This window comes from Borostomias antarcticus (assembly GCF_949987555.1).
Source record: "Borostomias antarcticus genome assembly, chromosome: 21".
Classification (NCBI taxonomy): Eukaryota; Metazoa; Chordata; class Actinopteri; order Stomiiformes; family Stomiidae; genus Borostomias; species Borostomias antarcticus.
In genome coordinates this window covers 16318049-16344016 of record NC_140254.1, presented here as the reverse complement: position 1 = coordinate 16344016, position 25968 = coordinate 16318049, and the positions used below count along the sequence as shown (strand labels likewise).

General features: G+C 42.6%; 4 protein-coding genes across 4 annotated transcripts; all 4 read right to left on the bottom strand.

The window, feature by feature from the left end:
• Positions 1-1171: 1171 nt before the first annotated feature.
• Positions 1172-2860, bottom strand: slc52a3-2a (solute carrier family 52 member 3-2a; the record flags this gene model as incomplete). Its single annotated transcript, XM_084455122.1, has 3 exons — positions 1172-1381; positions 1586-1709; positions 1854-2860. The coding sequence occupies 3 exons, from the start codon at positions 2858-2860 to the stop codon at positions 1172-1174; spliced, it is 1341 nt and encodes a 446-aa protein (XP_084311248.1).
• Positions 2861-13171: 10311 nt separating this feature from the next.
• LOC311323469 (solute carrier family 52, riboflavin transporter, member 2-like) lies at positions 13172-14975 on the bottom strand (the record flags this gene model as incomplete). Its single annotated transcript, XM_084455701.1, has 4 exons — positions 13172-13381; positions 13492-13615; positions 13801-14638; positions 14846-14975. The coding sequence occupies 4 exons, from the start codon at positions 14973-14975 to the stop codon at positions 13172-13174; spliced, it is 1302 nt and encodes a 433-aa protein (XP_084311827.1).
• Positions 14976-17366: 2391 nt separating this feature from the next.
• LOC311322867 (solute carrier family 52, riboflavin transporter, member 2-like) lies at positions 17367-21137 on the bottom strand (the record flags this gene model as incomplete). The annotated part of the gene is made up of 6 exons (XM_084454985.1): positions 17367-17576; positions 17712-17835; positions 18012-18097; positions 18245-18302; positions 18585-19254; positions 21068-21137. The coding sequence occupies 6 exons, from the start codon at positions 21135-21137 to the stop codon at positions 17367-17369; spliced, it is 1218 nt and encodes a 405-aa protein (XP_084311111.1).
• A 45-nt stretch (positions 21138-21182) lies between these two features.
• slc52a2 (solute carrier family 52 member 2) lies at positions 21183-23097 on the bottom strand (the record flags this gene model as incomplete). The annotated part of the gene is made up of 4 exons (XM_084454804.1): positions 22885-23097; positions 21824-22688; positions 21513-21636; positions 21183-21392 (listed from the first exon to the last, which is right to left on the bottom strand). The coding sequence occupies exons 1-4, from the start codon at positions 23012-23014 to the stop codon at positions 21183-21185; spliced, it is 1329 nt and encodes a 442-aa protein (XP_084310930.1). The 5' UTR covers positions 23015-23097.
• Between the last annotated feature and the right edge of the window lie 2871 nt (positions 23098-25968).

Genomic DNA, 25968 nt, shown 5'->3' with positions numbered 1-25968 from the left:
TGGCTAGAATGGACTGTGCCTACACTGAGACAATTACAGCTTTTTGTGTTGAAAGCAACGACGGACGAGTGCCATTTTAATAGCCAACAAGTCCATGCACCTGTATGGTCAAAAGTCCTTTAATGGATGTTGAAATACAGACATATCTAGCGCTACTGTCACATCATGTGTATCAATTTTTGACCAAAGTAAGCTCTCTACAAACCATGAACTGTGAATAAGAGTACAATAACGTCTCCAACTAGTGGGCAAACAAGTTTCTGCACCTGTATGGCCAAGTCCTAAAATGAATGTTGAAATACAGACATATCTACTGTAACGCTACTAAACACCTCAAACTATACTCTCTGCAGATGTAGAAAGTACTACATGTTTTCCCGAGTAAACTTGTCTGAGACTATACTGAGACACCAAGCATAGTTTTTGATGTAAAAATCGAAATGTACTTGTCAATGGAAACATGGATTGGAAAGGCGCCCCTTTTGTGGTGGGATCTGGTACTACGGGGGGACTGACTCACTCACTCAGTGACGGATGGACGGACAGACGGATTATAAAACTAATGGTGTTGACCTGAAAATTTTAGAAAAAAACATTTTGAAATTAGTGTTGGATCATTCATCCTCATCTAATGGTAGGCCTATTCATTGGTTACAGTAGCACTAGGGTGTGGATTAAAGCTGTTTTACAGTACAACAGAATCGCAGAGTCATCACTGTTCTTTTCTCAGGTTACCTTTGAAATCCAGTGGGAGTTTTTTTTTTTTTTTTTACAGTGTTTGAGTTATGTCTAGACATGCACCATAATAACACCAACAGGAAAAATCATTAACTGCATAACACGGGCATGCATGATGTTTAGTATGAACTGTCATGACATTCCTCATGAATGAGATCCAAGAAGAAGACTGAGAGACATGAGGGCACGTTCTGATTCATCACAGGCCCATTTCTTCAACTGCATTGAACACTGGTTATTATTGTCCCACCCGTGAGCACTCAGATTCTCAATCAAGCCCACTATCATCGTCAGTCATAATAAATACATTTCATCCCATGGAGTCGGCCTTTTTGATTGTTTAGTCAGTGGCTCACATTCAGTTTATTGAAAGGCTTTTGCTGGGGTGTTACGGAAGCTATCTCCCACAAAATATATGTGAGAACATCTTCATCTAGGGACATTTTGTATTACATGGGTCCCCTGATGCAAAGAAGCTATACACGCTGACCAGTGGAAACATGGTGACGGCCCCTATCATGGAGCCCAGCTGTACTATAGCCCCACACCACACGAGGGCGCTGCGACCCTCATCTCGCAGGATCACTCCAATGATCACCTTTACGTAGGACAGAGTGAGTATAAAGATGATCCAGGCGCCCACCTGAGGAAGTCAAAAAGGTTTTGTTAGCTCATTCAAATGTATTATCGTGCTACATGCGCTCTCCCGAAGTAGAATAATGCTTCGTTTATTCAAATGAATGGTTGTTTCATACACAGGTAAGTTTCAATGGGATGTGTTATGTGTTTGTCAGTTTACGGTTTAAGTTGATGGAAGATGATGCATTTGTATGTCGTTGACACTCACAATGAGGGCGGCACCCGACGTGTCATTCACCAGCAGAGGACATGGACTCAGCACGGCCATGCCCATGATGTAGGCTCCAACTCCACTGCCCAGGACTGTGAGGGCGCCCATCAGGAACAGTGACCTGTCCTGACAAAATCATTAGATCAATCACAGCGTTATCGAAAACAATGGGGCATCCATTTTCATGTCATGACTACACAGTATTTGAGATACTGTATCAAGTTGATAAGGAGAGTGGAATGGGACCTGTATCTTCCAAACTGACCTTATGGGGAAGAACATAGCGATGAAACAGGCCAAGGGGTTGGAAACAGCCGCCATGGTGGCTGATAGGTGGTAGGCATTGCTTCCATAGGGCAGACAGGAGTATGACTGCACCGAGGGCACCACCACGTTAGTCAGGGCGTTGACCCAGGCCAGAATGACGAAAATGTACAGCACCTGCCTCCAGCTGTACAACCCCGTGCCAAAGCTAAACCTGGGCTTCGCACCCAGGTCGATCATGGGCTTCTGCTCGGTTTGGGACTTCTGCTTCTGAGTTTGTGTGTCGCACTTCTCTATCACCCCGGGCAGGGAGTAGCGTGAGTTGGGCCGCTCCCTGGCCACCGCCGGGTGGTAGTTCAGCAGGACGAAGGCTATGAGGCATACTGTCATCATGGCACTGAGGAAAAAGAAGAACACCTCGGTTGAGAAGTTTGCCGGGTGATAATGAGCCTGGAGGCTGGTGCTAACTGTGGCGTTCTGAGTCCGGTTCAGAGCATGTGTGCCGTTGACACAGTGCACCACCCCGACCCCCTGGACCATGGCCACCAAGGCGGGGAGCAGGCCGCTCACCCCCTCCCCGACAAAGTAGGTGGTGAGGTACTGTGGCGGGAAACGCGTCATGAAGGGCAGGAAGGTAACAGAGGAGGTGCAGTCCACCACGGACAGGAAGAAGGTGAGGATCAGGAGGGCCAGGCTGTGCGGAACACCCCCCACAACCACCGTCTCCTTCCAGAAGAACGCCAGCAGGAAGCCGGACACCACGCCGATACCGATGATGGCGTAGACAACGGCCGCCTCGTTGAGCATGCCGGGGCGGAAGCGGTGCATGAGGGTGACGAAGAGAGGTCCCACGTTGGCGATCTGGATGAGGACGGAGAGGTAGGAGGGGAGGAGCCAGCTCTCGGGGATCTGGGGAACGATGAGGGGAAGCTCCACCCACAGCCCATTGATGGCAACCCAGGAGCCCATGCCAAACAGGCATGCCAGCACATGAGTGAACAGAGACATGCTGGATCTGGATATGGGTACGCCTCTTTACAAGACAGAGATTTCTAGAATGAAAAGAAATGTGGGTTGAATAACAAAGACACCACAAAGTTGCTATATCAATATTCAACAGTAAACAGTATGTATGAACAGCAAAATGTCAAGCTACAGCAATAAGTTTACAACCCCACATGTCTATACGCCCACCAGTTGGATGGGAGTTAATGCCTCACCATGAGCAGGTGTCCAGGAATCCATACTCAATTTAGGTGACTTATTTCTGCATTTGGTTAATGTTTGTGCTGTGCAGGGCAACAAGAGTCAAGGCAGTTGTGTCAGACTGAACTGTCAAATATTCACGTGATTATGACAAATAGTGAAGTCATGCTTTTCAGCAGAGCAAAGTCAATAAAATATGTTAGGTGGTGCTCAAATTACTGTATTATTCCGATATTTAGGATCGGTTAGCTAATTAATAAAAAAATAAAAATAACTAAGACATCACTATAAAAAAAAGCTAAGATTTACTTTGCGCATGCAAACAATCTGAATGCCTAGTCTTTTTAAGTCGCTGTTACAAACATACACTGTTACAAACTGTGTATGTATAAGCCAATGCCTAACAAACAAATCATGTTTGTTCTTTTTCTGAGGCTGCAGAAACTTGTTTTTCTTGTTTGAATGTTGTAGTTACTACTGTACACATATTCCTATCAGTTAAGAAGAAGCTCTCATCTAAAGAATCTTATACTTTTACTACAAACAACTGAAAAATACAACCTGCAATTTCCACTCCCAATCTCTGCACTTCCTTGGCACAGGGGTCCAGGGGTGGACTGACTGGGAACAAAATCACAGATTATACTTTTTAGATGGGGAGAATGGCAATGTTTATTTGTTTCTTGTGGAGGCACTCTTTGTTTCAGATCAAAGTCACTCCATCCCAACATAACGTGTATGACCACTTATATAAGTGTTGCATAACAAGTCAACATCTAAGCATGATATTGTTTATTGACAAGGGGGACAGCAGTAGTCTTTGATCTGATGCAAAAACAATTCAAGGAAGTTTATATATATGTACATAAAAGGAGTGTCCTTGAAGCTACAAGGTGAAATGAAAGCATCAGCTAACACTGAAACAGATGTTCTAGATTAACATAGAAGTAGGCACAAAATCATCAGTATTAGGCTACCTGAGGCATCTCGTATACATATTCACCCATTTACCAGGAATGCTTTGACTATTCAGTCATGCCATTCCCTATTCATTATGAAATGGTCTAGATTAACATAGAAGCAGGCACAAAATGATCAACCCTAACTCTATTACCTGGAAATAATTTTGTTATAGCAATCCTGATCTATGCATTTCTGATGCATTATTAATCCGATTACAAAATATTAAAATCAGTCAAACATTGATCTTACAGTTATTTTCCAATTCAAGTAATCTTGCGTTACTGTCAAAGCTAACTAGCTGAGGTTAGTATTGGCTTTCAATAACTTTCTGGAGAGTTACCAGTAAATGGAAGATGGCGTGCATCCTTGCAGAGATACTCACGTTGGGTATAGTTTGCAGAGAAGCCAAAGTCCCGTGCAGTAAATGTTCTGTGAGAGGCTAAGAGCCGGGCATTATAGTCTCAGTAACTGGTGGGTGTGTGTGTGTGTCGACCAACCATGACAAATGCTTGTTTAACAGATTGTTTTATCTTTGAATATGCGCATTGTGTATCACAGAGAGCCATACGGTGATTTGCAGTTGTGATCTTTAGGGCTACTGTAAATCACTATGTGAAGACTCTAATTAACAATTCACAATGACTTAATTGTTTATTCTCTGCATTTTAGTGGGCCAACAACACATTCTTGAATCTAAAGACTTTTGGAATTCGTTCTAATGAGATTATTGGGACTAAGCCTGAAGGTCGAAATGTTCTCAAATTTTACAGTTGAGTAGCCTACTCCCTGCATTGCCACAGGGCAACATCTACTGGGGTATTGACCAAATTACACTTTGAACTTCCCCCTACCTGATAACCTTAATCCCTGATATAATCTATACTTCATAATTTGATTTTCTATGGTAAAATAATTACTTAAGATTCCATAATAGCTTAACAAGTAAGCCTATGCATGTACATAATGAAGGTCAACAACAGGGCGAGCAGCCGGATACCTGTTCTTTGCATGGTTCCCTGTTCAAACACATCTATAACAATGCAATGCAACTCTTCAGAAATGTCTTCCTGTCTATCTGTGAACATAATGCACATTATCTTGCGTGGGAACAATGAAAACAAGTGGCAGGGGAATGCTTATGTCCAAGCCATGCCAAACATGTAAAAATATTTGTAATGCGATCCATTTCATGGAACAGCATACTCAGACTGGTAAAATTACACCCTGTGCTTCCCGTCTTGGAAAAGCACATTTATCATAGTTTTTCTAATGCATTTACGGGTTCCCCATTGACTTCCATTGTAGCCCAATGAGAGCCTGAAGAAAAACTGCAGCTAGCTCAATAGCTGCAGTTTTGAGTATTAGTCTGTTTTAGGTTAATGGTAGACAGACCAAGATTCAAGATTATTTTATTTGTCACATGTAATGTACGGTGTACAATCACAGTGAAATGTTGCTGCCGCCTCCAAGATTATGCTACAGATAAACTATAATAGAGCCTCCTCAATTCCAAATTCCAAATTTACAATTTACAGTTTACAATTTACAAAATGTCAATTTTACAAATGAACACAAATTACACAATAGGTAAACAATCTAGAGCTCATTAGCTGGGATGGTATAGATAAGGGTCTGGATGGATTATGTACATGCTATATGGATTTGAATAAATAAATAACCCGGAGGGTGGGGTTATATAGCTATAATAAATTAAAAAAGGGATGAATGTCCAAAATAGCACACCACTCCTTAAAGGCAGACAGTTGTGTTAAATGTGTATTTTCACATTCTTCCAAAATGTGAATGTTTTACAGTGTACTGCACATCTAAGGCCTGGTGGCTGCACTTGGATATGTGGTTAATGCAGTTCATAAAAATTAAATCAGACTAATCACATGATTTTGGGTCACAGAGAAACGCAACAGCAGCTCTTTAAGCCATTGTAAACTAAACTGAATTTATAAAAATGCAATTGTAGTTGAGTTGATGAAAAGCACTTGCAGAACCAAATAACAGGCATCTCACAGTAGTACACACATTCACTGAGGGAGCCAGCCTGAATGAAGACTCCACAGGCACCACAGCAGGGCAGCATGGCCTGCCTCGTGGAGCAGAGTCCCCACCACTACCTTCAGGTAGGAGAACAAGCCGGTGAATATGATCCAGGACACCACCTATGAATTAAACCCAAGATCATTTTGCTACGATCATGTGTTATCTTCATTAATTTCTACAGTATTATTATAGAAGTAATGCACTTCATAATACAAAAGACGATAAATGCATGGGAAAGTGACTGCCTCCTCACCACCAAGGCCACACCAGAGGGGCTCCCTAGGAGAGGAGGGCAGGGGCTGAGGGCTGCGAGAGCCAAGAGGTACGCTGCAAAGACCCCACCTCCCACAGACATGAACCCCAGACCTGCAGGAGACCTGCACCAGAAAGGAGAAAAATACATTTTTATGATCTCCTGATGAAAAGAAAAACACAACAGCCATCAGTAACTTAACGTAAAAAAGAAATGTCCACTTGATTTTAATATTATGCATGTTAAATTGCACCAACAGGTAGATGTTGCATGGCGTCCAAAAGGTCTGCACAGGTGCCTGTTTCTCCACCATAACCTGGTCCTCTGACACTTGCCCACCTCCGTTCTGCAATGTGGTCAATCTCCTCTCCATCATTGGGGGTCGTCGTCAACAGTGACTCGGGTTCAGGGGTGTCCTGCTGCCCCGCGGGCTCCGCTGTGTCTCTAAGGAAGCACAGTGGTGTGTTATGGTCACCATAATCGGACCAAGATTCCCAAAAGCTATCAGCACAGATAGATATGTAGGTAAGTTCCAACCTATAGATTCGAAGCAATAGAATGAAATGTCAATGTTCAATAATAGCTACCATAACTAGCTAGCGAAATAATATAGTGTGCTCCAAATGATACCAGCTGATCGTTGTATCACTGTATAAAAACAAACAGTTTGGGAACAGAGAAAAATTTGAGCTTGAAGATGACGATAAAGAGGCCAAAGAAAAACAAGTGAATAACTTAACTGACCTTCAAGCAGAAGGCTGACAACCACGGGAAGCTCAACCCCGTGAATCAGCAAGGCACCAGGCCCAGACAACATCAACCCCAGAGTGCTTAAAGGAGTAGTAAAGGGAAAATGCATGTTTAGCCCTGTTTTAAGGTTACTTATGATCATATACAATGGTTCAGATCAAAACGTTGACAAAACGAGCACTATTGAGAAAGTCTGATAATTGCTCTTCCACCGTTTTGGTCATACAATGGATGTGGGTGGGCACCTTGAAAAATCATTCAAAAAACATGTTAAACTCTCAATTTCAAAGACATTTCTTGGACGACCCTCTGGAACTCCCTCCCCTCCGAGATAGTCAATCAGCCTTGGGCCCATAGTTAGCCAGTTAACTCCTCAGTTAGCCTACCCTGTGTTGTTAGTCCTGTCTGTTGTTTTGTCTGATTTGTCTTCTCTGTTCTTATAAAGCGTCCTTGGGTTTCTAGAAAGGCGCTATATAAATCTCATTTATTATTATTATTATTATTATTAACTGTCCTGTCACCTTTCTTGTTCATCTCTACACCACCGACTTCAGCCACAACTCTGGAGCATACCACCTCCAGAAGGTCTTGGACGACTCCTCTACCGTGGGCTGCATCAGGGCAGATGATGAGGAGAAGTACAGGGATGTGGTCAAGAGATTTGTCAAATTATCACACTACATCTACCATGTCGTGAACATTTTCTCAGTTCTCAGAACTTGGAGATTTATTGAGTGAGCATTTGCAGTAGCTGCATACAGTACTGTTTACAGTAAAATATATTTATGTGCTGTGGGCTCAATTTTTGCTATTTAAAAAATCTGTGAGGATTGTTTGTGGAGGACCGTCAGACGGTGTAGTCTAACAATTGGGGCGTCAGTTGAAAAAAATGTGGGAGGAGTAGGGTTTGATAGGTTTTACTGTTTTTGAGAAAAACTGAGTGATGGACTTCAGAATTCGTGCCAGCTCGAAGTATATGGACATTTTCTACTCACTTGGGCCTACGTTTTGTCATGTACAGTACTACATTTTTATTATGACTTCGATCCAAACAGTGCATAACATGTTTACCAGTCATCAACAATAATGACTGATTTAGATCACAAAAACAGAATTGCATACCAATTGCATCTTGTGTATTACAAAAGGAGAAGTTGAGTAAATGTCTGCTCTCACTTTTAGCAGTGTGGAATGATATAAACAAGGGGAACAATTGGCAGGCAATTTTTAAATGAAATGAATTAGGAGGGATTGGAAAAATGTTTAAGGAAGACAGTTGTGTTAAAATGTGTAATTTCACATTCTTCCAAAATGTGAATGTTTTACAGTGTACCTCTAGGGCCTGGTGGCTGCACTTGGATATGTGGTTGATGCAGTTCATGAAAAGAAAATCAGATTCATCACATGATTTTGGTCACAGAGAAACGCAACAGAAGCTCTTTAAGCCATTGTAGACTAAACTGAATTTATAAAAATGCAATTGTAGGAGTTCATGAAAAACACTTGCAGAACCAAATCACAGGCATCTCACAGTAGTACACACATTCACTTTGTGCTTCCATTTACCAGGAATGCTTTGTCTGTTCCTGGATATTCAGTCATGCCTTTACCGGGCATAGGACTGGTCAGGATGCTGGACTCATCCCTGGCTTCATCCCATAGCAGTTCATTCATCTAGGGTTTTAACTGCAGTTGTCCTCACAGTCCTGTGATCTGGAAAACACGTGGTAGACGTGGAGACATGGACATGGAGAGGGCTCCGATGAGGGAGCCAACCTGGATGAAGACTCTGCACCACAGCAGGGCAGCATGGTCTGCCTCGTGGAGCAGAGTCCTAACCATTACCTTCAGGTAGGAGAACAGGCCGGTGAATATGACCCAGGACACCACCTATGAATTAAACCTCTTTCTGAGACTGAAGAAGGTGCTGCCTACTGCATTGTGCCAGTACCCCAAAAAGAACGCCCCAGTGTTCTCAATGACTACAGGCCAGTGGCAATTACATCACTTGTTATGAAGGTCTTTGAGAGACTGGTTCTGCAGCGCCTCGGGCCCATGGTGAGTGACTTTCTGGACCCACTGCAGTTCACGTACCAGGCCCAAATCAACGTGAATGATGCCATCATCTGCCTGCTTCACAGAACTTACTCACACCTGAGAGGCCAGGAAGGAAGTACAGTGAAAGTCATGTTCTTTTGACTTTTTGACTTTTCCACTGCAGGTAGGCCACAACATGGTGCCCTGGATCATGGACTACCTCACCGGCAGGCCGCAGTATGTCCGACTGCAGGGCTGCCTGTCTGAGGGGATGATGAGCAACACCAGTGCCTCCAAAGGAACTGTCCTGTCCCCTTTCCTGTTCACCCTCTACACCATCAACTTCAGCCACAACTCTAGAGCATGCCACCTCAAGAGGTTCTTGGTCGACTCCTCTATAGTGGGCTGCAACAGGGCAGATGATGAGGAGAAGTACAGGGATGTGGTCAGGAGATTCATCAGATGGTCTGAGGAGAACCAGCTTAACATCAGCAAGGGCAAGGAGCTGGTGGTGGACTTCAGAAGGAACAAGAGACCCCCAACCCCTATTACCATCCAGGAGGAGGGAATTGAGATGGTGGACTCATACAAGTTCCTGGGAGTGCACTTGAGTAACAAACTGGACTAGACGGACAACACTGAGGCCATCTATAGGAAAGAACAGAGCAGACTGTTCTTCCTTAGGAGGCTCAGGTCCTTTTATGTATGTGGCAGGCTTCTGCGGATGTTCTGCCAATCTGTTGTAGCCAGCACACTGTTCTTTGCCATGGCCTGCTGGGGAGGCAACACTCGTTCTGAGGAGGCAAACAAGCTGAACAAGCTGGTGAGGAAGGCCAGCTCTGTTGTGGGGCAACAACTGGACAGCCTGGAGGCTGTGGTGGAGAGGGGTGAGGAACAAACTGAAGTCCATTCTCACCAACCCCTCTCATGATGAGCTGGTGCAGATGATGAGCACCCTCAGCCACAGGCTCATCCCACCTAGGTGCAATACAGAGCGGTTCAGGCTGTTCTGTGCCAGCAGCCATCAGACTCTATAGCAGTACTAGTGCCTGAGAGTTTGTATGTATGTATGTATGTATGTATGTATGTATGTATGTATGTATGTATGTATGTATGTATGTATGTATGTATGTATGTATGTATGTATGTATGTATGTATGTATGTATGTATCTCTCTCTCACCTATTATGATGCTATTTATACTTAGCCTCTCGTATTATTCTATTTCTATTATTTTGGTATATTACTGTATTTTATTATTGTTGTTGTAAATGATGTTTCCATAACATGTTTATTTTCAGCATCCAATTTCTTCCTTCCTCAGGTTGCTTTTGTATATAATAATTTGTTCTTAATTTGCTTGCCTGGGTAAATAAAGGTTAAAGTAGCACTGAAACGGACGTTTGACATCATCTAACTTCCGTAGTTTGACCGTATTTCTGACGCAAACAAGCTATGAGGGTGGGACATATGTTTAGAGGAATTTGATTGGAACATTGACAAGTGGACGGGTTTTAAGAATTTTAGACAGATTCGATAGAAGGATAGCGTTGATTGACGGTGGATGTTGTGAGATTATTGGCCTAAAATCTAAGGTACCTGTTGTCATCATTGCACGTGACCTACCGTTTTCCAGGAAGTAAGAAATTATATACTTTGATATAAAATTACGACAAAAGTAGAATTTTGAAATTTTTTGGCATACATCGTTGAAAAGGTGAACACTATGACCAATTATGTGAACCAAAATGGGACAGAATGCTTTTTTCATTTCAGTGCAACTTAAATAAAATAAAAAAAATGTATGTATGTATATATTTCCTATATCTAGGCATACATATTTTTTCTTGTAATTGTCCTTGTAATTTAATTGTATCTATTATGTATATTATCTATGTATAATCTCTATCTATTTCACTGTACTTTTTCTACTGCTACTGTACTACCACTGCTGAAACCCCAAATGTCCCCCCCACAGGGATTATTAAAGTATTTTATCAATCTTATCTAACCCATAGACAGTTCATGCAAATCCAGGACCCCATGCCAAACAGAGCCACAAGGATGTGAGATATTGCAGCACTACTCCACCAGGTACTCCCCATCTCCTCCACTAGGTTAAAATTCACTTTATGGTTTCAAAACTGTTAAAATGAGCCTGTTGCCATAGGCAACCAAGCGTGGTTTCGAAGAAGGCTTACAAGTGACTTGTATTATACTATATAGCCTATGTTATACTTTGAAGAAAGAAAAATAAATTCATCACACCTTTATTTGCAGTGCTTTACATTCCAAAATGTAATAATAATAATAATAATAATAATAATAATAATAATAATATAAATTACATTCCAAAATATAATAATAATAATCATCATCATCATCATAAGAAAAATATACATTATTTGTATAGCACCTTTCATACAAATAAATGCAGCTCAAGGTACTTTACAACAGAGAATGTGCATGCATAAAATAGACATAAAATAAACAAAAAACAGGAAAATAAGATGGAAGATAAAACACAATAAAATATAAAGATAATAAATCAAATAAAATACAGTGTAAAAATGTCAATTTAATAAAATGTTGTACGGGAGAATTTCTAATGTAATAGCTCCTTCAAATCAATTAGTTAATTTAATTAATTTTCACTCTTTCACTTTGTCCTGTCAACGACAGGTCTGAATGTTCCCAGGTCATGTAAATACTACAGCCGGTTCACTTTGTCCTGTCAATGAGAGTCTGCATTTTCCCAGGTCACGTAATACTACAGCAGGTCCTCAACCCATTACACTGTTTATTCACTGCGGTCAAGCCAGCCGTCAATTCGGAAATACAAGTCATGTGGGCCACAGCCAATTCCCCTTTGCGCAAACATTAGTGTCATTACGGTAAATCGTTTTTTCTCTTATAAGGACTTGCCACCGTCGCGTTCACCGTCAAATAACTATGGTTTGATTAAAGAAGTGAAAGGAGGTTGTGGTGTGGCATTTCAAAATAAAGGACCTCTAAATTGTCATAACTATATTTCCTTAATATTCAGATTAGAAATGAAAGGAAATCACCCATAATGCCACACCTACTCCAATCCAGAGAGCTAGCAGATCACATCTGGCTCTGGGTATATAGCAGTGATTTTCTGGACATTCTGATGTGGCATTTCAAAATAAAGGCCTTCTAAACTGTCCTATACGACCTACTGTTTCCTGCACTCTCAGATTAGGATTAAAAGGAGAACGCCCATAATGCCTTAACACTTCCACTACTAGTAGACCACCTCAGGGTGTCACCTAGTGATTTTCAGGACATTCTGATATGGTATTTCAAAATAAAAGCCTAAACTCTACAATACTCCATCACTGTAAGAGGTGTTCATCAGAAAAATAAATCATGTTATTCCTTCAAACACCTTTGTATTCTTTCAAATACCAAACATCCTAATCTTAACCCTCTTCCCTTGAAAATTTATAAATACCACCATAAGCATCACAGAACTGCTGCAGCGAAGGGACCCCTTCCATTAAATAAAATAAGTTTGCCTTTAAATGTGGAAAGGCTAATAAGAATGAAATTGTCAACAGGATTCATATTTGAATTACTTTAATTAAATTAATTTTGCAGACAGTTGTGTTTAAATTAGTAATTTCATCTCACACATTTGAATATTTCATTCTTCCAAAATGTGAATGATTTACAGTATACCTCTAAGGCCTGCTGGCTGCACTTGGATATGTAGTTGATGCAGTTCATAAAAAGTAAATCAGACTCATCACATGATTTTGGGTCACCGAGAAATGCAACAACAGCTCTTTAAGCCATTGTAAACTAAACTGAATTAATAAAAATGCAATTGTAGGAGTTCATGAAAAGCACTTGCAGAACCGAATCACAGGCATCTCACAGTAGTACACATATTCACTTTGTGCTCCCATTTACAAGGAATGCTTTGTCTGTTCCTGGATATTCAGTCATGCCTTTACCGGGCATAGGACTGGTCAGGATGCTGGCCTCATCCTTGGGTTCATCCCATAGCAGTTCATTCATCTAGGGTTTTAACTGCAGTTGTCCTCACAGTCCTGTGATCTGGAAAACACATGGTAGATGCTGACCAGGGGGAACATGGAGAGGGCTCCGATGAGGGAGCCAGCCTGGATGACGACTCCGCACCACAGCAGGGCAGCATGGCCTGCCTCGTGGAGCAGAGTCCCGACTACTACCTTCAGGTAGGAGAACAGGCCGGTGAATATGATCCAGGACACCACCTGTGAATTAAACACAAGATAATTTGTTATCTTCAGTAACTTCATTAACAAGTAATGCACTTCATAAAACAAAACACTATAAATGCATGGTATAGTGACTGTCTCCTCACCACCAAGGCCACACCAGAGGGGCTCCCTAGGAGAGGAGGGCAGGGGCTGAGGGCTGCGAGAGCCAAGAGGTACGCTGCAAAGACCCCACCTCCCACAAATATTAACCCCAGACCTGGAGGAGACCTGCACCAGAAAGGAGAAAAAATACATTTTGATGATCTCCTAATAAATAAATAAAAAAAACAACAGCCCTAATTAACATGAAGTTAAAAAAAAGTAATGTCTGCTTGATTTTAATAATATGCATGTTAAATTGTTCGATATTTAAATTGCTTGCCCTAAAAACAGTTAGTCAGACAACCTCTCACCTGAGGAGAACGAACATAGCCACAAAGCAAGCCAGGGGGTTGGCGATGTTTCCCAGGACCACTGAGAGGTGAAAGGTCATGGTGCCATAGGGCAAACATACGAAGCTCTGAATAGACGGCAGAACTCCATTGGTTAAGGCTTTGGAGATCCCCAGCAGCACCAACAGGTAGACGTTGCACGGCGTCCAAAAGGTCTGCACAGGTGCCTGTTTCTCCACCATCACCTGGTCCTCTGACACTTGCCCACATCCGTTCTGCAATGGGTCAGTCTCCTCTCCTTCATCATTGGGGGTCTCCTGCTGCCCCGCGGGCTCTGCTGTGTCTCTACGTGTCAGAGCCAGGAAGGAAAGGGCTGAGATGGAGAGCATCACAAACAGGAACCAAAAGAAATTCTGGGCAGGGAAGTTTTCATCCAGGTACTGTGGCTGCAATGTCCCATTTCTCATTGTGCACTCCACTTTCCCAACACCCTGGCCCAAAGCCACCACACAAGGGAACAACGCACTGAGACCCTGGCCAACGAAGAATGTGCGGATGTACTGAGGGGGGTATCGGAACATGAAAGGCAGGTAGGTGACACTGGACGTGCAGCAAACCAGAGACAAAACAAATGTCAGCAATAGAAATGGTAGTGATCTCAGTTCTCCTGCTACGGTGACAGTTTCATGCCAGAAGACGGCCAGGAAGACCGATCCCACCACTGCTAGAACCTGAATAAAGTGAATGACCAGGCGCTCGTTCAATCGTCCAGGTGCACAGTGGTGTGTTATGGTCACCACGATCGGACCAAGATTCCCAAATGCTATGAGCACCGAGAGATATGCAGGCAGGTTCCAACCTATAGATAAGAAGCAATATAATTAAATGTCATTGTTCAATAATAGCTAGGCTACCGTAAGCGAAAGACTGTGCACTCTGAAAGATGCCAACTGATTGTTGTATCATTGTATAACAACAAACAAGTCGGGAACAGAGGGAAATAATAGCGTGAATAGGACGATAAAGATGTCAAAGAAAAACAACTGAATACTTTAACTTAACTGACCTTCAGGCAGAACGCGGACAACCACGGGGAGCTCAACCCATAGACAGTTCATGGAAATCCAGGACCCCATGCCAAACAGAGCCACAAGGATGTGAGATGCGGCAGCACTACTCCACCAGGTACTCGCCATCTCCTCCACTATAGGTTAAAATTAACTTTATGGTTTCAAAACTGTTTGTATGAACCTGGCGCCATTGTTAACACCACGCGTCGTTTTGAAGAAGGCTTGCATGTGACTTGCGTTGTAGTCTAGTGTAATGGGGTTGTGTTTCACCGGTCAATTGATTGATGGACTGCCTGTTCTCCCATCCATGTCCGACGAGTGACGGTGCCGAGACGCAGCTGTGAGGAATCGGTCTTATTGCAAGACTCATTTTGGACTCCTTAAAAAAAAGAAAGTAAGTTCTGCATTCAAACGAGAGATATTTCCAAAGCGAGCGAGCAAGCGGGACACGGAAAAGCCTCTGTACTGTGTGGCGGTATGGTATAAGAAACCTGTGAATTCAGTGATATAAGTGTAACGTTAGTGGGCGGGCATAGCGTTAAGCGTTCGCAGTAGTTTGCCTCAGCTCTGGCCACTTGGCTGTTACATCCTACTGCCGCTCTGTAAAGATATGGAAGTCACATGGAATTTTTTTTATGGGGATGTTATTGTCAATGCAGCCTATTGTGAACTGTGTAGCTATCTTTTACTCTTAAATATATGCTTTTGCATCTGTATTTTATACCAATGCCTTTGTTAATTGCATTGTTTTTGGAGGCTCTGCTGTGGCCGCATATGACCGATTTGTAGCTGGCCTGCAGTGGAGTGGTAAACATGGTATCTGAAGTGTGGAACTATAGTGTGGGTTTCTGTAGTGTTTCTAGTCAACTCTTTGAGTGCTGCGAATTGCTGTGAATTGTATTGTGTTATTCCTACCCTAGAAGTTGTTTGTAGTGTGTACCTGCCCTAGAGTGGTGCGAATTTCAGTTGTACATACTCAGAAATGTCTGCCCTTCTCTGCACGGTAAACCAACTGTCCGGTGTGCTCAGCCGTGCTTTCATTAGCCCACGGATGATCCACAAAGTAGTCTCCCCACCTTGTTACACTGTAGTGTGTAGCCTACTAGTCTATAAATATTGTTAAACTACTACCCAGTTGTCTTGTGTACATTGGTCCCCAAATTGAAGGTCTCTCACCTGATTGAGTGGGGTTGTCTAGACATCATACTAAAGACTTAACTTTTTATAGTAGTAGTACCTAAACTCCTAAACTATTCTACATACATTATACTTTGAAGAAAGAAAAATAATTCATCACACCTTTATTTGCAATGTTTTACATTAAAAAACATGACATAAAACATTAAGTATCAAAAATAAGAAATTATTAACATAAATTATAAATGGTCAAATATGACCAGAATGTTACAAATCATTTAATTAGTGAATAGAAGTTAATCTTTCATTAGACATTGAAAATAGTTTTTCCAATTACATAGTATTAATATTTCAAGGTCAAGGCATGCAACTGCACATTTCAATGCCAGCAACAAGAACTGTATAAACTCTACTTGGAATCAAGTTCTCCTATACTCCATCACTGTAAGAGGTAGCCTAGAATCAAGTTCTCCTATACTCCATCACTGTAAGAGGTAGCCTAGAATCAAGTTCTCCTATACTCCATCACTGTAAGAGGTAGCCTAGTGTTCATCAGATAAAGAAATCCTGTTATTCCTTCAAACACCTTTGTTCTCCTTCAAACACAAAACATCCTAATCTTAACCATTTTCCCTTGAAAAATTATACCACCACAAGAAAATGTATTGAACATCACAGAACTGCTACTATACAGTACTTAGTTTTCTGTATGGCTTCCTTCCAAACAGTACATAGCATCTTTAACATTCAAATCAATGACTGATTTAGATCACAGAAACAGAATTGTATACCAATTGTATCTTGTGTAATACTAAAGGGGAGGTTGACCATTATGTCTGATCTCACTATCAGCATTATGGAATGATATAAACAAGGGGAACATTTGCCAAGCTATTTTAAATGAAATGAATTAGGAGGGATTGGTACAATGTTTAAGGCAGACAGTTGTGTTAAAATGTGTAATTTCATCTTACACATTTGAATATTTCACATTCTTCCAAAATGTGAATGATTTACAGTGTACTGTACCTCTAAGGCCTGGTGGCTGCACTTGGATATGTGGTTGATGCAGTTCATAAAAAGAAAATCAGACTCATCACATGATTTTGGGTCACAGAGAAACGCAACAACAGCTCTTAAAGCCATTGTAAACTAAACTGAATTTATAAAAATGCAATTTTAGGAGTTCATGAAAAGCACTTGCAGAACCGAATCACAGGCATCTCACAGTAGTACACACATTCACTTTGTGCTCCCATTTACCAGGAATGCTTTGTCTGTTCCTGGATATTCAGTCATGCCTTTACCGGGCATAGGCCTGGTCAGGATGCTGGCCTCATCCCCTGGCTTCATCCCATAGCAGTTCATTCATCTAGGGTTTTAACTGCAGTTGTCCTCACAGTCCTGTGATCTGGAAAACACGTGGTAGATGCTGACCAGGGGGAACATGGAGAGGGCTCCGATGAGGGAGCCAGCCTGGATGAAGCCTCCGCACCACCGCAGGGCAGCATGGCCTGCCTCGTGGAGCAGAGTCCCGACCACGACCTTCAGGTAGGAGAACAGGCCGGTGAATATGATCCAGGACACAATGTGACTTAATTTTGAATAAAACACAAGACCATTTCACTAAAATAATTTCTCTTCATTAACTTCTATTACTATAGAAGTAATGCACTTCATAAGACAAAACACTATATATGCTTGGTATAGTGACTGCCTCCTCACCACCAAGGCCACACCAAAGGGGCTCCCTAGGAGAGGATGGCAGGGACTGAGGGCTGCGAGAGCCAAGAGGTACGCTGCAAAGACCCCACCTCCCACAGACATGAACCCCAGACCTGCAGGAGACCTGCACCAGAAAGGAGAAAAACACATTTTTATGATCTCTTGTTAAAAAAACACAAGGAACACAACAGCCCATAACATAACTTTAAAAAATAATGTCCACTTGATTTGAATACTTTGCATGTTAAATTATCACTTTAAATTGATTGCCCAAAAATGGTTAGTCTGACATCCTCTCACCCGAGGAGAACAAACATAGCTATGAAGCAAGCCAGGGGGTTGGCAATGTTTCCCAGGACTACTGAGAAGTGAAAGGTCATGGTATATCATCCAGGCTTGACTACTGTAATTCATTGTTCACATGTCTCAATCTGTCATCCATTGACCGGCTTCAACTTTCAGATTCACTTGACCTTCAAAGCCATCCACGGACTAGCCTCCAGTTACATCTGTGACCTCATCCACCACCACACCTCCAGCCGGACCTTGAGATCATCTGACCAGGTTCTCCTCACAGTGCCTCGGACGCGACTAAAGACAAAGGGGGATCGGACTTTTGGGTTTGTGGCTCCTAGACTGTGGAACGCGCTCCCACAGGATCTGAGAGCTGTGGTTTCTGTGGACAGTTTTAAAGGGCAGCTAAAGACTCACGTATACAGACAAGCCTTTGAGTGCTAGGCCGTCTCTATCTGCCACACAATCTCCTTTTGGCTTGCCTGTTTTCCCCTGACACTTGACCTCTTTTATGTCACTATGTTATGTGCACTCTTTCTCTTGAATGTATTCAGTGCACTTGTATGTATCTGATTGGACTAGGTCTGCACAGGTGCCCGTTTCTCCACCATCACCTGGTCCTCTGACACTTGCCCACCTCCGTTCTGCAATGGGTCAGACTCCTCTCCATCATTGGGGGTCGTCAGTGACTCGGGTTCAGGGGTGTCCTGCTGCCCCGCGGGCTCCGCTGTGTCTCTACGTGTCAGAGCCAGGAAGGAAAGGGCTGAGATGGAGAGCATCACAAACAGGAACCAAAAGAAATTCTGGGCAGGGAAGTTTTCATCCAGGTACTGTGGCTGCAATGTCCCATTTCTCATTGTGCACTCCACTTTCCCAACACCCTGGCCCAAAGCCACCACACAAGGGAACAACGCACTGAGACCCTGGCCAACGAAGAATGTGCGGATGTACTGAGGGGGGTATCGGAACATGAAAGGCAGGTAGGTGACATTGGACGTGCAGCAAACCAGAGACAAAACAAATGTCAGCAATAGAAATGGTAGTGATCTCAGTTCTCCTGCTACGGTGACAGTTTCATGCCAGAAGACGGCCAGGAAGACCGATCCCACCACTGCTAGAACCTGAATAAAGTGAATGACCAGGTGCTCGTTCAATCGTCCAGGTGCACAGTGGTGTGTTATGGTCACCACGATCGGACCAAGATTCCCAAATGCTATGAGCATTGAAAGATATGCAGTCAGGTTCCAACCTATAGCTAAAAAGCAACAATGAAATGGCAATGTTCAATAATAGCTACCATAACTAGCTAGCGATAGAAGACTGTGTGCTTCAAATGATACCAGCTGATTGTTGTATCACTGTATAAAAAGAGGTCAGGAACAGAGGGAAATTAGAGCGTGAAGATGACGATGAAGAGGCCAAAGAAAAACAAATGAATACTTTCACTTAACTGACCTTCAGGCAGAACGCTGACAACCACGAGGAGCTTAACCCTGTGAATCAGCAAGGCACAAGGCCCAGACAACATTAGCCCCAGGGTGCTTGTATCTATCATGTACTGTGTATTATCTCTGTATATTCCCTATCTATTCTGCTGTACTTTTCCCACTTCTGCTGTACATTTTCCACTGCTGGAACCCCAAATTCTTCTCCATGGGCATTATTAAAGTATATTATCTATCTTATCTACCCCATAGACAGTTCATGGAAATTCAGGAGCCCATGCCAAACAGAGCCACAATGACGTGAGATATGGCAGCACTATTCCTCCAGGTATTCGCCATCTCCTCCACTAGGGTAAAATTCACTTCATGGTTTCAAAACTGTTTGTATGAGCCTAGTGCCATTGGTAACCACACATCGTTTGTAAAGCTTGCAAGTGACTTGCATTGTAGTAGTACAATACGCTACCTATACTATATACATTATACTTTGAAGGAAGACAAAAAAATTAATCACACCTTTATTTGCAGTGCTTTACATACCAAAATTACACCAAACATTCAGTATCAAAAATAATAAATTAACATAAATCATAAATGGTCAAATATGACCAGAATGTTACAAAACATCTAATTAGTAAATACATGAGTTCATCTTTCATTAGAAATGGAAAATATTTTTTACAATTACATAGTATTAATATGTCAAGGTCAAGGCATGCAACTGCACACTTCAATGTCAGCAGCAAGAACTATAAACTCTACTTAGAATCAAGTTTTCCAATGTGATCATCACTGTAAGAGGTAGCTTAGTGTTCGTTAGAAAAATAAATCCTGTTATTCCTTCAAACACCTTTGTGTTCCTCAAACGCCAATCATCCCAATCTTGTTTGCCTTTAAATGTGGAAAGGCTAATTAGAATGGAATTGTCAACATAGGATTCATGTTTGAATTACTTGAAGTAAATTAATTTTGATGATATAAGTAGGGACATCCACAAGATATACAGTACTACATTTTCATTATGGCTTCCCTCCAAACAGTGCATGACATCTTCAACAGTCATCAGCAGTAATGACTGATTTATATCACAAAAACAGAATTGTATACCAATTGCATCTTGTGTAATACAAAAATGAGAAGTTGACCAAATGTCTGCTTTCACTTTTAGCATTGTGGAATGATATAAACAAGGGGAACATTTGCCAAGCTATTTTACATGAAATGAATTAGGAGGGATTGGTACAATGTTTAAGGCAGACAGTTGTGTTAAAATGTATAATTTCATTTTACACATTTGAATATTTCACATTCTTCCAAAATGTGAAAGTCAATGAATGACACCTACAGTGTACCTCTAGGGCCTGGTGGCTGCACTTGGATATACAGTTCATAAAAAGTAAATCAGACTCATCACATCATTTTGGGTCACCGAGAAACGCAACAGAAGCTCTTTAAGCCACTGTAAACTAAACTGAATTTATAAAAATGCAATTTTAGGAGTTCATGAAAAGCACTTGCATAACCGAATCACAGGAATCTCACAGTAGTACACACATTCACTTTGTGCTCCCATTTACCAGGAATGCTTTGTCTGTTCCTGGATATTCACAGTCATACCATTACTGGGCATAGGCCTGGTCAGGATGCTGGCCTCATCCTTGGGTTCATCCCATAGCAGTTCATTCATAGGGTTTTAAGGGGAGACACTACAGTCATAGTAGGGGTAAGGGTTTTAACTGCAGTTGTCCACACAGTCCTGTGATCTGGAAAACACATGGTAGATGCTGACCAGGGGGAACATGGAGAGGGCTCCGATGAGGGAGCCAGCCTGGATGAAGACTCCGCACCACAGCAGGGCAGCATGGCCTGCCTCGTGGAGCAGAGTCCCGACCACGACCTTCAGGTAGGAGAACAGGCCGGTGAATATGATCCAGGACACCACCTGTGAATGAAACACAAGATAATTTGTTATCTTCATTAACTTCTATTATTATAGAAGTACTGCACTTCATAAGACAAAACACTATAAATGCATGGTCCTGTATAGTGACTGCCTCCTCACCACTAAGGCCACACCAGAGGGGCTCCCTAGGAGAGGAGGGCAGGGGCTGAGGGCTGCGAGAGCAAAGAGGTACGCTGCAAAGACCCCACCTCCCACAGACATGAACCCCAGACCTGCAGGAGACCTGCACCAGAAAGGAAAAAAACACATTTTTATGATCTCTTGTTAAAAAACACAAGGAACACAACAGCCCAAAACATAACATAAGTTTAAAAAAAAAAAAGTCCACTTCATTTTAATACTATGCATGTTAAATTGTTATCAATTTAAATTGATTGCCCCAAAAAATGGTTAGTCTGACATCCTCTCACCTGAGGAGAACAAACATAGCTATGAAGCAAGCCAGGGGGTTGGCAATGTTTCCCAGGACCACTGAGAGGTGAAAGGTCATGGTGCCATAGGGCAAACAGGCAAAGCTCTGAACAGATGGCAGGGCTCCATTGGTTAAGGCGTTGGAGACCCCCAGCAGCACCAACAGGTAGATGTTGCGTGGCGTCCAAAAGGTCTGCACAGGTGCCTGTTTCTCCACCATCACCTGGTCCTCTGACACTTGCCCACCTCCGTTCTGCAATGGGTCAGACTCCTCTCCATCATTGGGGGTCGTCGTCGTCAGTGACTTGGGTTCAGGGGTGTCCTGCTGCCCCGCGGGCTCCGCTGTGTCTCTACGTGTCAGAGCCAGGAAGGAAAGGGCTGAGATGGAGAGCATCACAAACAGGAACCAAAAGAAATTCTGGGCAGGGAAGTTTTCATCCAGGTACTGTGGCTGCAATGTCCCATTTCTCATTGTGCACTCCATTTTCCCAACACCCTGGCCCAAAGCCACCACACAAGGGAACAACGCACTGAGACCCTGGCCAACGAAGAATGTGCGGATGTACTGAGGGGGGTATCGGAACATGAAAGGCAGGTAGGTGACATTGGACGTGCAGCAAACCAGAGACAAAACAAATGTCAGCAATAGAAATGGTAGTGATCTCAGTTCTCCTGCTACGGTGACAGTTTCACGCCAGAAGACGGCCAGGAAGACCGATCCCACCACTGCTAGAACCTGAATAAAGTGAATGACCAGGCGCTCGTTCAATCGTCCAGGTGCACAGTGGTGTGTTATGGTCACCACGATCGGACCAAGATTCCCAAATGCTATGAGCACCGAGAGATATGCAGGCAGGTTCCAACCTATAGATAAGAAACAATAGAATGAAATATCAGTGTTCAATAATAGCTACCATAACTAGCTAGCGAAAGAAGAATGTGCGCTCCGAATGATACCAACTGATTGTGTTATCACTGTATAAAAACAAACCGGTCGGGAACAGAGGGAATATATAGCGTGAAGATTACGATAAAGGGACCAAAGAACAACGTAACTGACCTTCAGGCAGAACGCTGACAACCACGGGGAGCTCAACCCATAGACAGTTCACGGAAATCCAGGACCCCATGCCAAACAGAGCCACAAGGACGTGAGATACGGCAGCACTACTCCACCAGGTACTCGCCATCTCCTCCACTTGGTTAAAATTCACGTTAGCTTTTCAAAACTGTTAGTATGAGCCTGGTGCCACTGCTGACCACGCGTCGTTTCACTAAAGAATAACAGCCCAGCCGGTAACATTGTAGGAAAACAGACGAATGTTGGAGGGAGGGTCACGCAAGGATTTACTCCGCCCCTATCACGTAACCACTCAGATCTCTTCAAGAGGCGTCAAAGCGGGCAGTCGGTGGACTTAAGACAAAAGGGGTAGAATGCAGAGGCAGGCTCCATACAAAAACACGTCTACTTCCAAGAATAGCCTACTCATAGCAAGCCAATTGCCTTATTTTTGGGACACAGCCATTGGCTAGTGTAGATTTATGTTTTAGCGCAGGCCTCGTTACGTTGTCGACAGAAGTTGTACAGAAGTGACAGAATGTGGAGTCTTGGTGCACAAAACGAAATGAAGCACCTGCTCTTTCAAAAGAACGGTCACTGTCACCAGTTCCTCCCATTATTCACTGTCGTAGACCTATGGTAAACTCACCAACTCTAAATATGTGGTATCACGGACTAGTTACACATTTTTTTAACAAGATGAGAAGACAGCTGGAGTGTGCCATACACTAGTAGCCTAAATATAGAGAAATTTGTAGTTTTTCTGATCGGATGGACAAAACAAAAGATAAAGACATTGCACAATGGTTATCATTTCTGAAAGCTTCACGTTGCCTATAATCAAAGTGTAGGAGCCAATTCTTTATGTTATCCTTTTTGTGATGTTAATTGTTCATTGGTGTGACGTTAATTTCTGTTTAGTGTGTGTGCTCCCTCTGCAGGCGAGGATGCCCCTTAAAGGAAGTGCCAAGGCCTAGTAGTGTGGCTTTTGGTTGGGAAAGCACACAGTCTTTAGACCTTGCAGCTCGTTAATTCAATACTTGCTTGCCAGTGTTATATATGCTTATTATTTTCATAACGTGAACAGTATGCTTTCATTTTGAACATCAACCTGGAACAATAAATCAAGAAATAAAACATTTTTATTGCAACCCTCATCTGGACATTCCGTTTTTCAGCAAGTGTCTACTATAGCCTACCCAGCCAGACCCAGGGTGATCTACGCACGATAAGAACTAAAATGTTGTAGTCACTACACAAAGTTTGAATGGTCAATACTAGGTCAATAGGTTACAGCACTCAAAACCCTACTCCCACGAGCTAGTATTTAAAGAAATATCACAGTGTTTTCGATTTGGACATTTGATGGACATTTCTGAAATCTACACCATGAATGTAATGTGGTCCATCATCGTGTGACCTTATGTTTCACTCAGTACACGTCATACGAGGCCATATGCTTATTGGTATGAATACACTTACATCAATCAAATAAAACTTTGAAAGATATACTGTTCAATAGTTTGTGTTCTGTAAGGTACTGCATCGGTGCCACAGTAAAATGAAGGATGAAACAGAGTTAAGAAAATGTCTTTAATTTCTGATAATCATGATAAACATCCTATTTCCCATACAGGTCTATCAAAAACATACTGGCTAAATCAAGTGAAAATATACAGAATGTAGAATATAAGTAACTTGATTATACAACTATTATAGGGTGATCATGTGTGACTAACAGATTTCACTTAATTTTATCTTGGCCTGAGCCCCAAAACAAAACCTACACCATTGTACAAAGTTGGTCACTGCCTGTCAGTTATCTTACTATGATGTCTCAGGAAACTCAAACCTCTCTCTGTAATTCTGATAGCTTACAATCGACTTATTTCCCAAATCGATCGAACTATTTCCCAAATCAATCTTACTTTTACTATTGTCAAGACCTTGATCAGTGGGCTCTGTGGTTGTTGGGTCGGCGGGTTCATTCACACTTTGCTCATCATTCTCCTCTTGTCCAGTAGCTGAGTCACTGGTCCTTTTCTTCTCATCGGGCAGCACCATTTTCAGTTTTAAGATCATGTCCTTGAGGGAAGAACTAATTTGACTTAAGGCAGAGTTTTTGCAGCCAAGGATACATTTTTGATAACCTATCTGACAGCGGATTGCCTCCCGTTTCTGATAAAGTCTTGCTGTTCGCAAATCTGCCATTAGTCTGTCCACATCTTGTTTGCTTCTGCAAGGTCCTCCATGCTTCTCAACAGCTGCACTGATTGCTCTTCTACTGCCTACCGCTTCCTGCTGATGCACAATTCCCCCTGTTCCCAGATTATTCCCTGTGGCTCCCACCTTCCACGGAGTGATGCCACCATAAGACCGTTTTGCAGGAGTTTTTTTTTCTGCTGAGTGTGGAGACACTTTTGTAGCCCCATCAGCATGTCTACGGGGAGATTCATCTTCAGAAGAAATGGGGATATCCTTATCTTCTTCATAGCAGCTACTTGATGACAGATTGGTGATCTTGTCTGGTCTATTCCTTTTGTAAGGGTATGCATGACCAAAGGGGTATTCACCCATCAAGGTGAAGAACGTGCAGTTGCTCAGCTTTGCGGAGAGCTCATGTGAGGCGATTTGACAATGTTCACCTCCAGGCAAAAAATCCTTCAAATTAGCCTCTGTGACAGCTGCAATAACTTTAACCATCTTCTGCAGACAACTCCTGATCAGGTCACCGTGTACATTCTCTGAGTTTGGGCTGCAGAATTGAAACACTCCATCAAATGTCTTCTCTTGCAATGGAAACTGGAGGAACACATTCGCAATGCTTTCTGGCTCAAGGAGAGGTGAAGCATCCTTGGACCACTCAAGAAGCTTTTGGTAGAGGCAGAGTATGTACTGGCTAAACAGTGAGTACTCTCCTCTACTCTTCAGCAGCTGCCAGTAAGGGCCCAGGATTTTACAGTAGATGATGGCTAGGACACACACAAGGGCCTGTATGACACCTTCATTGGCATCATCAGTAACACTCTCCAGGATGATGTTGGGGCAGTCGTCGTCGTTCAGTAACAGCAGATCAGAGAAGAA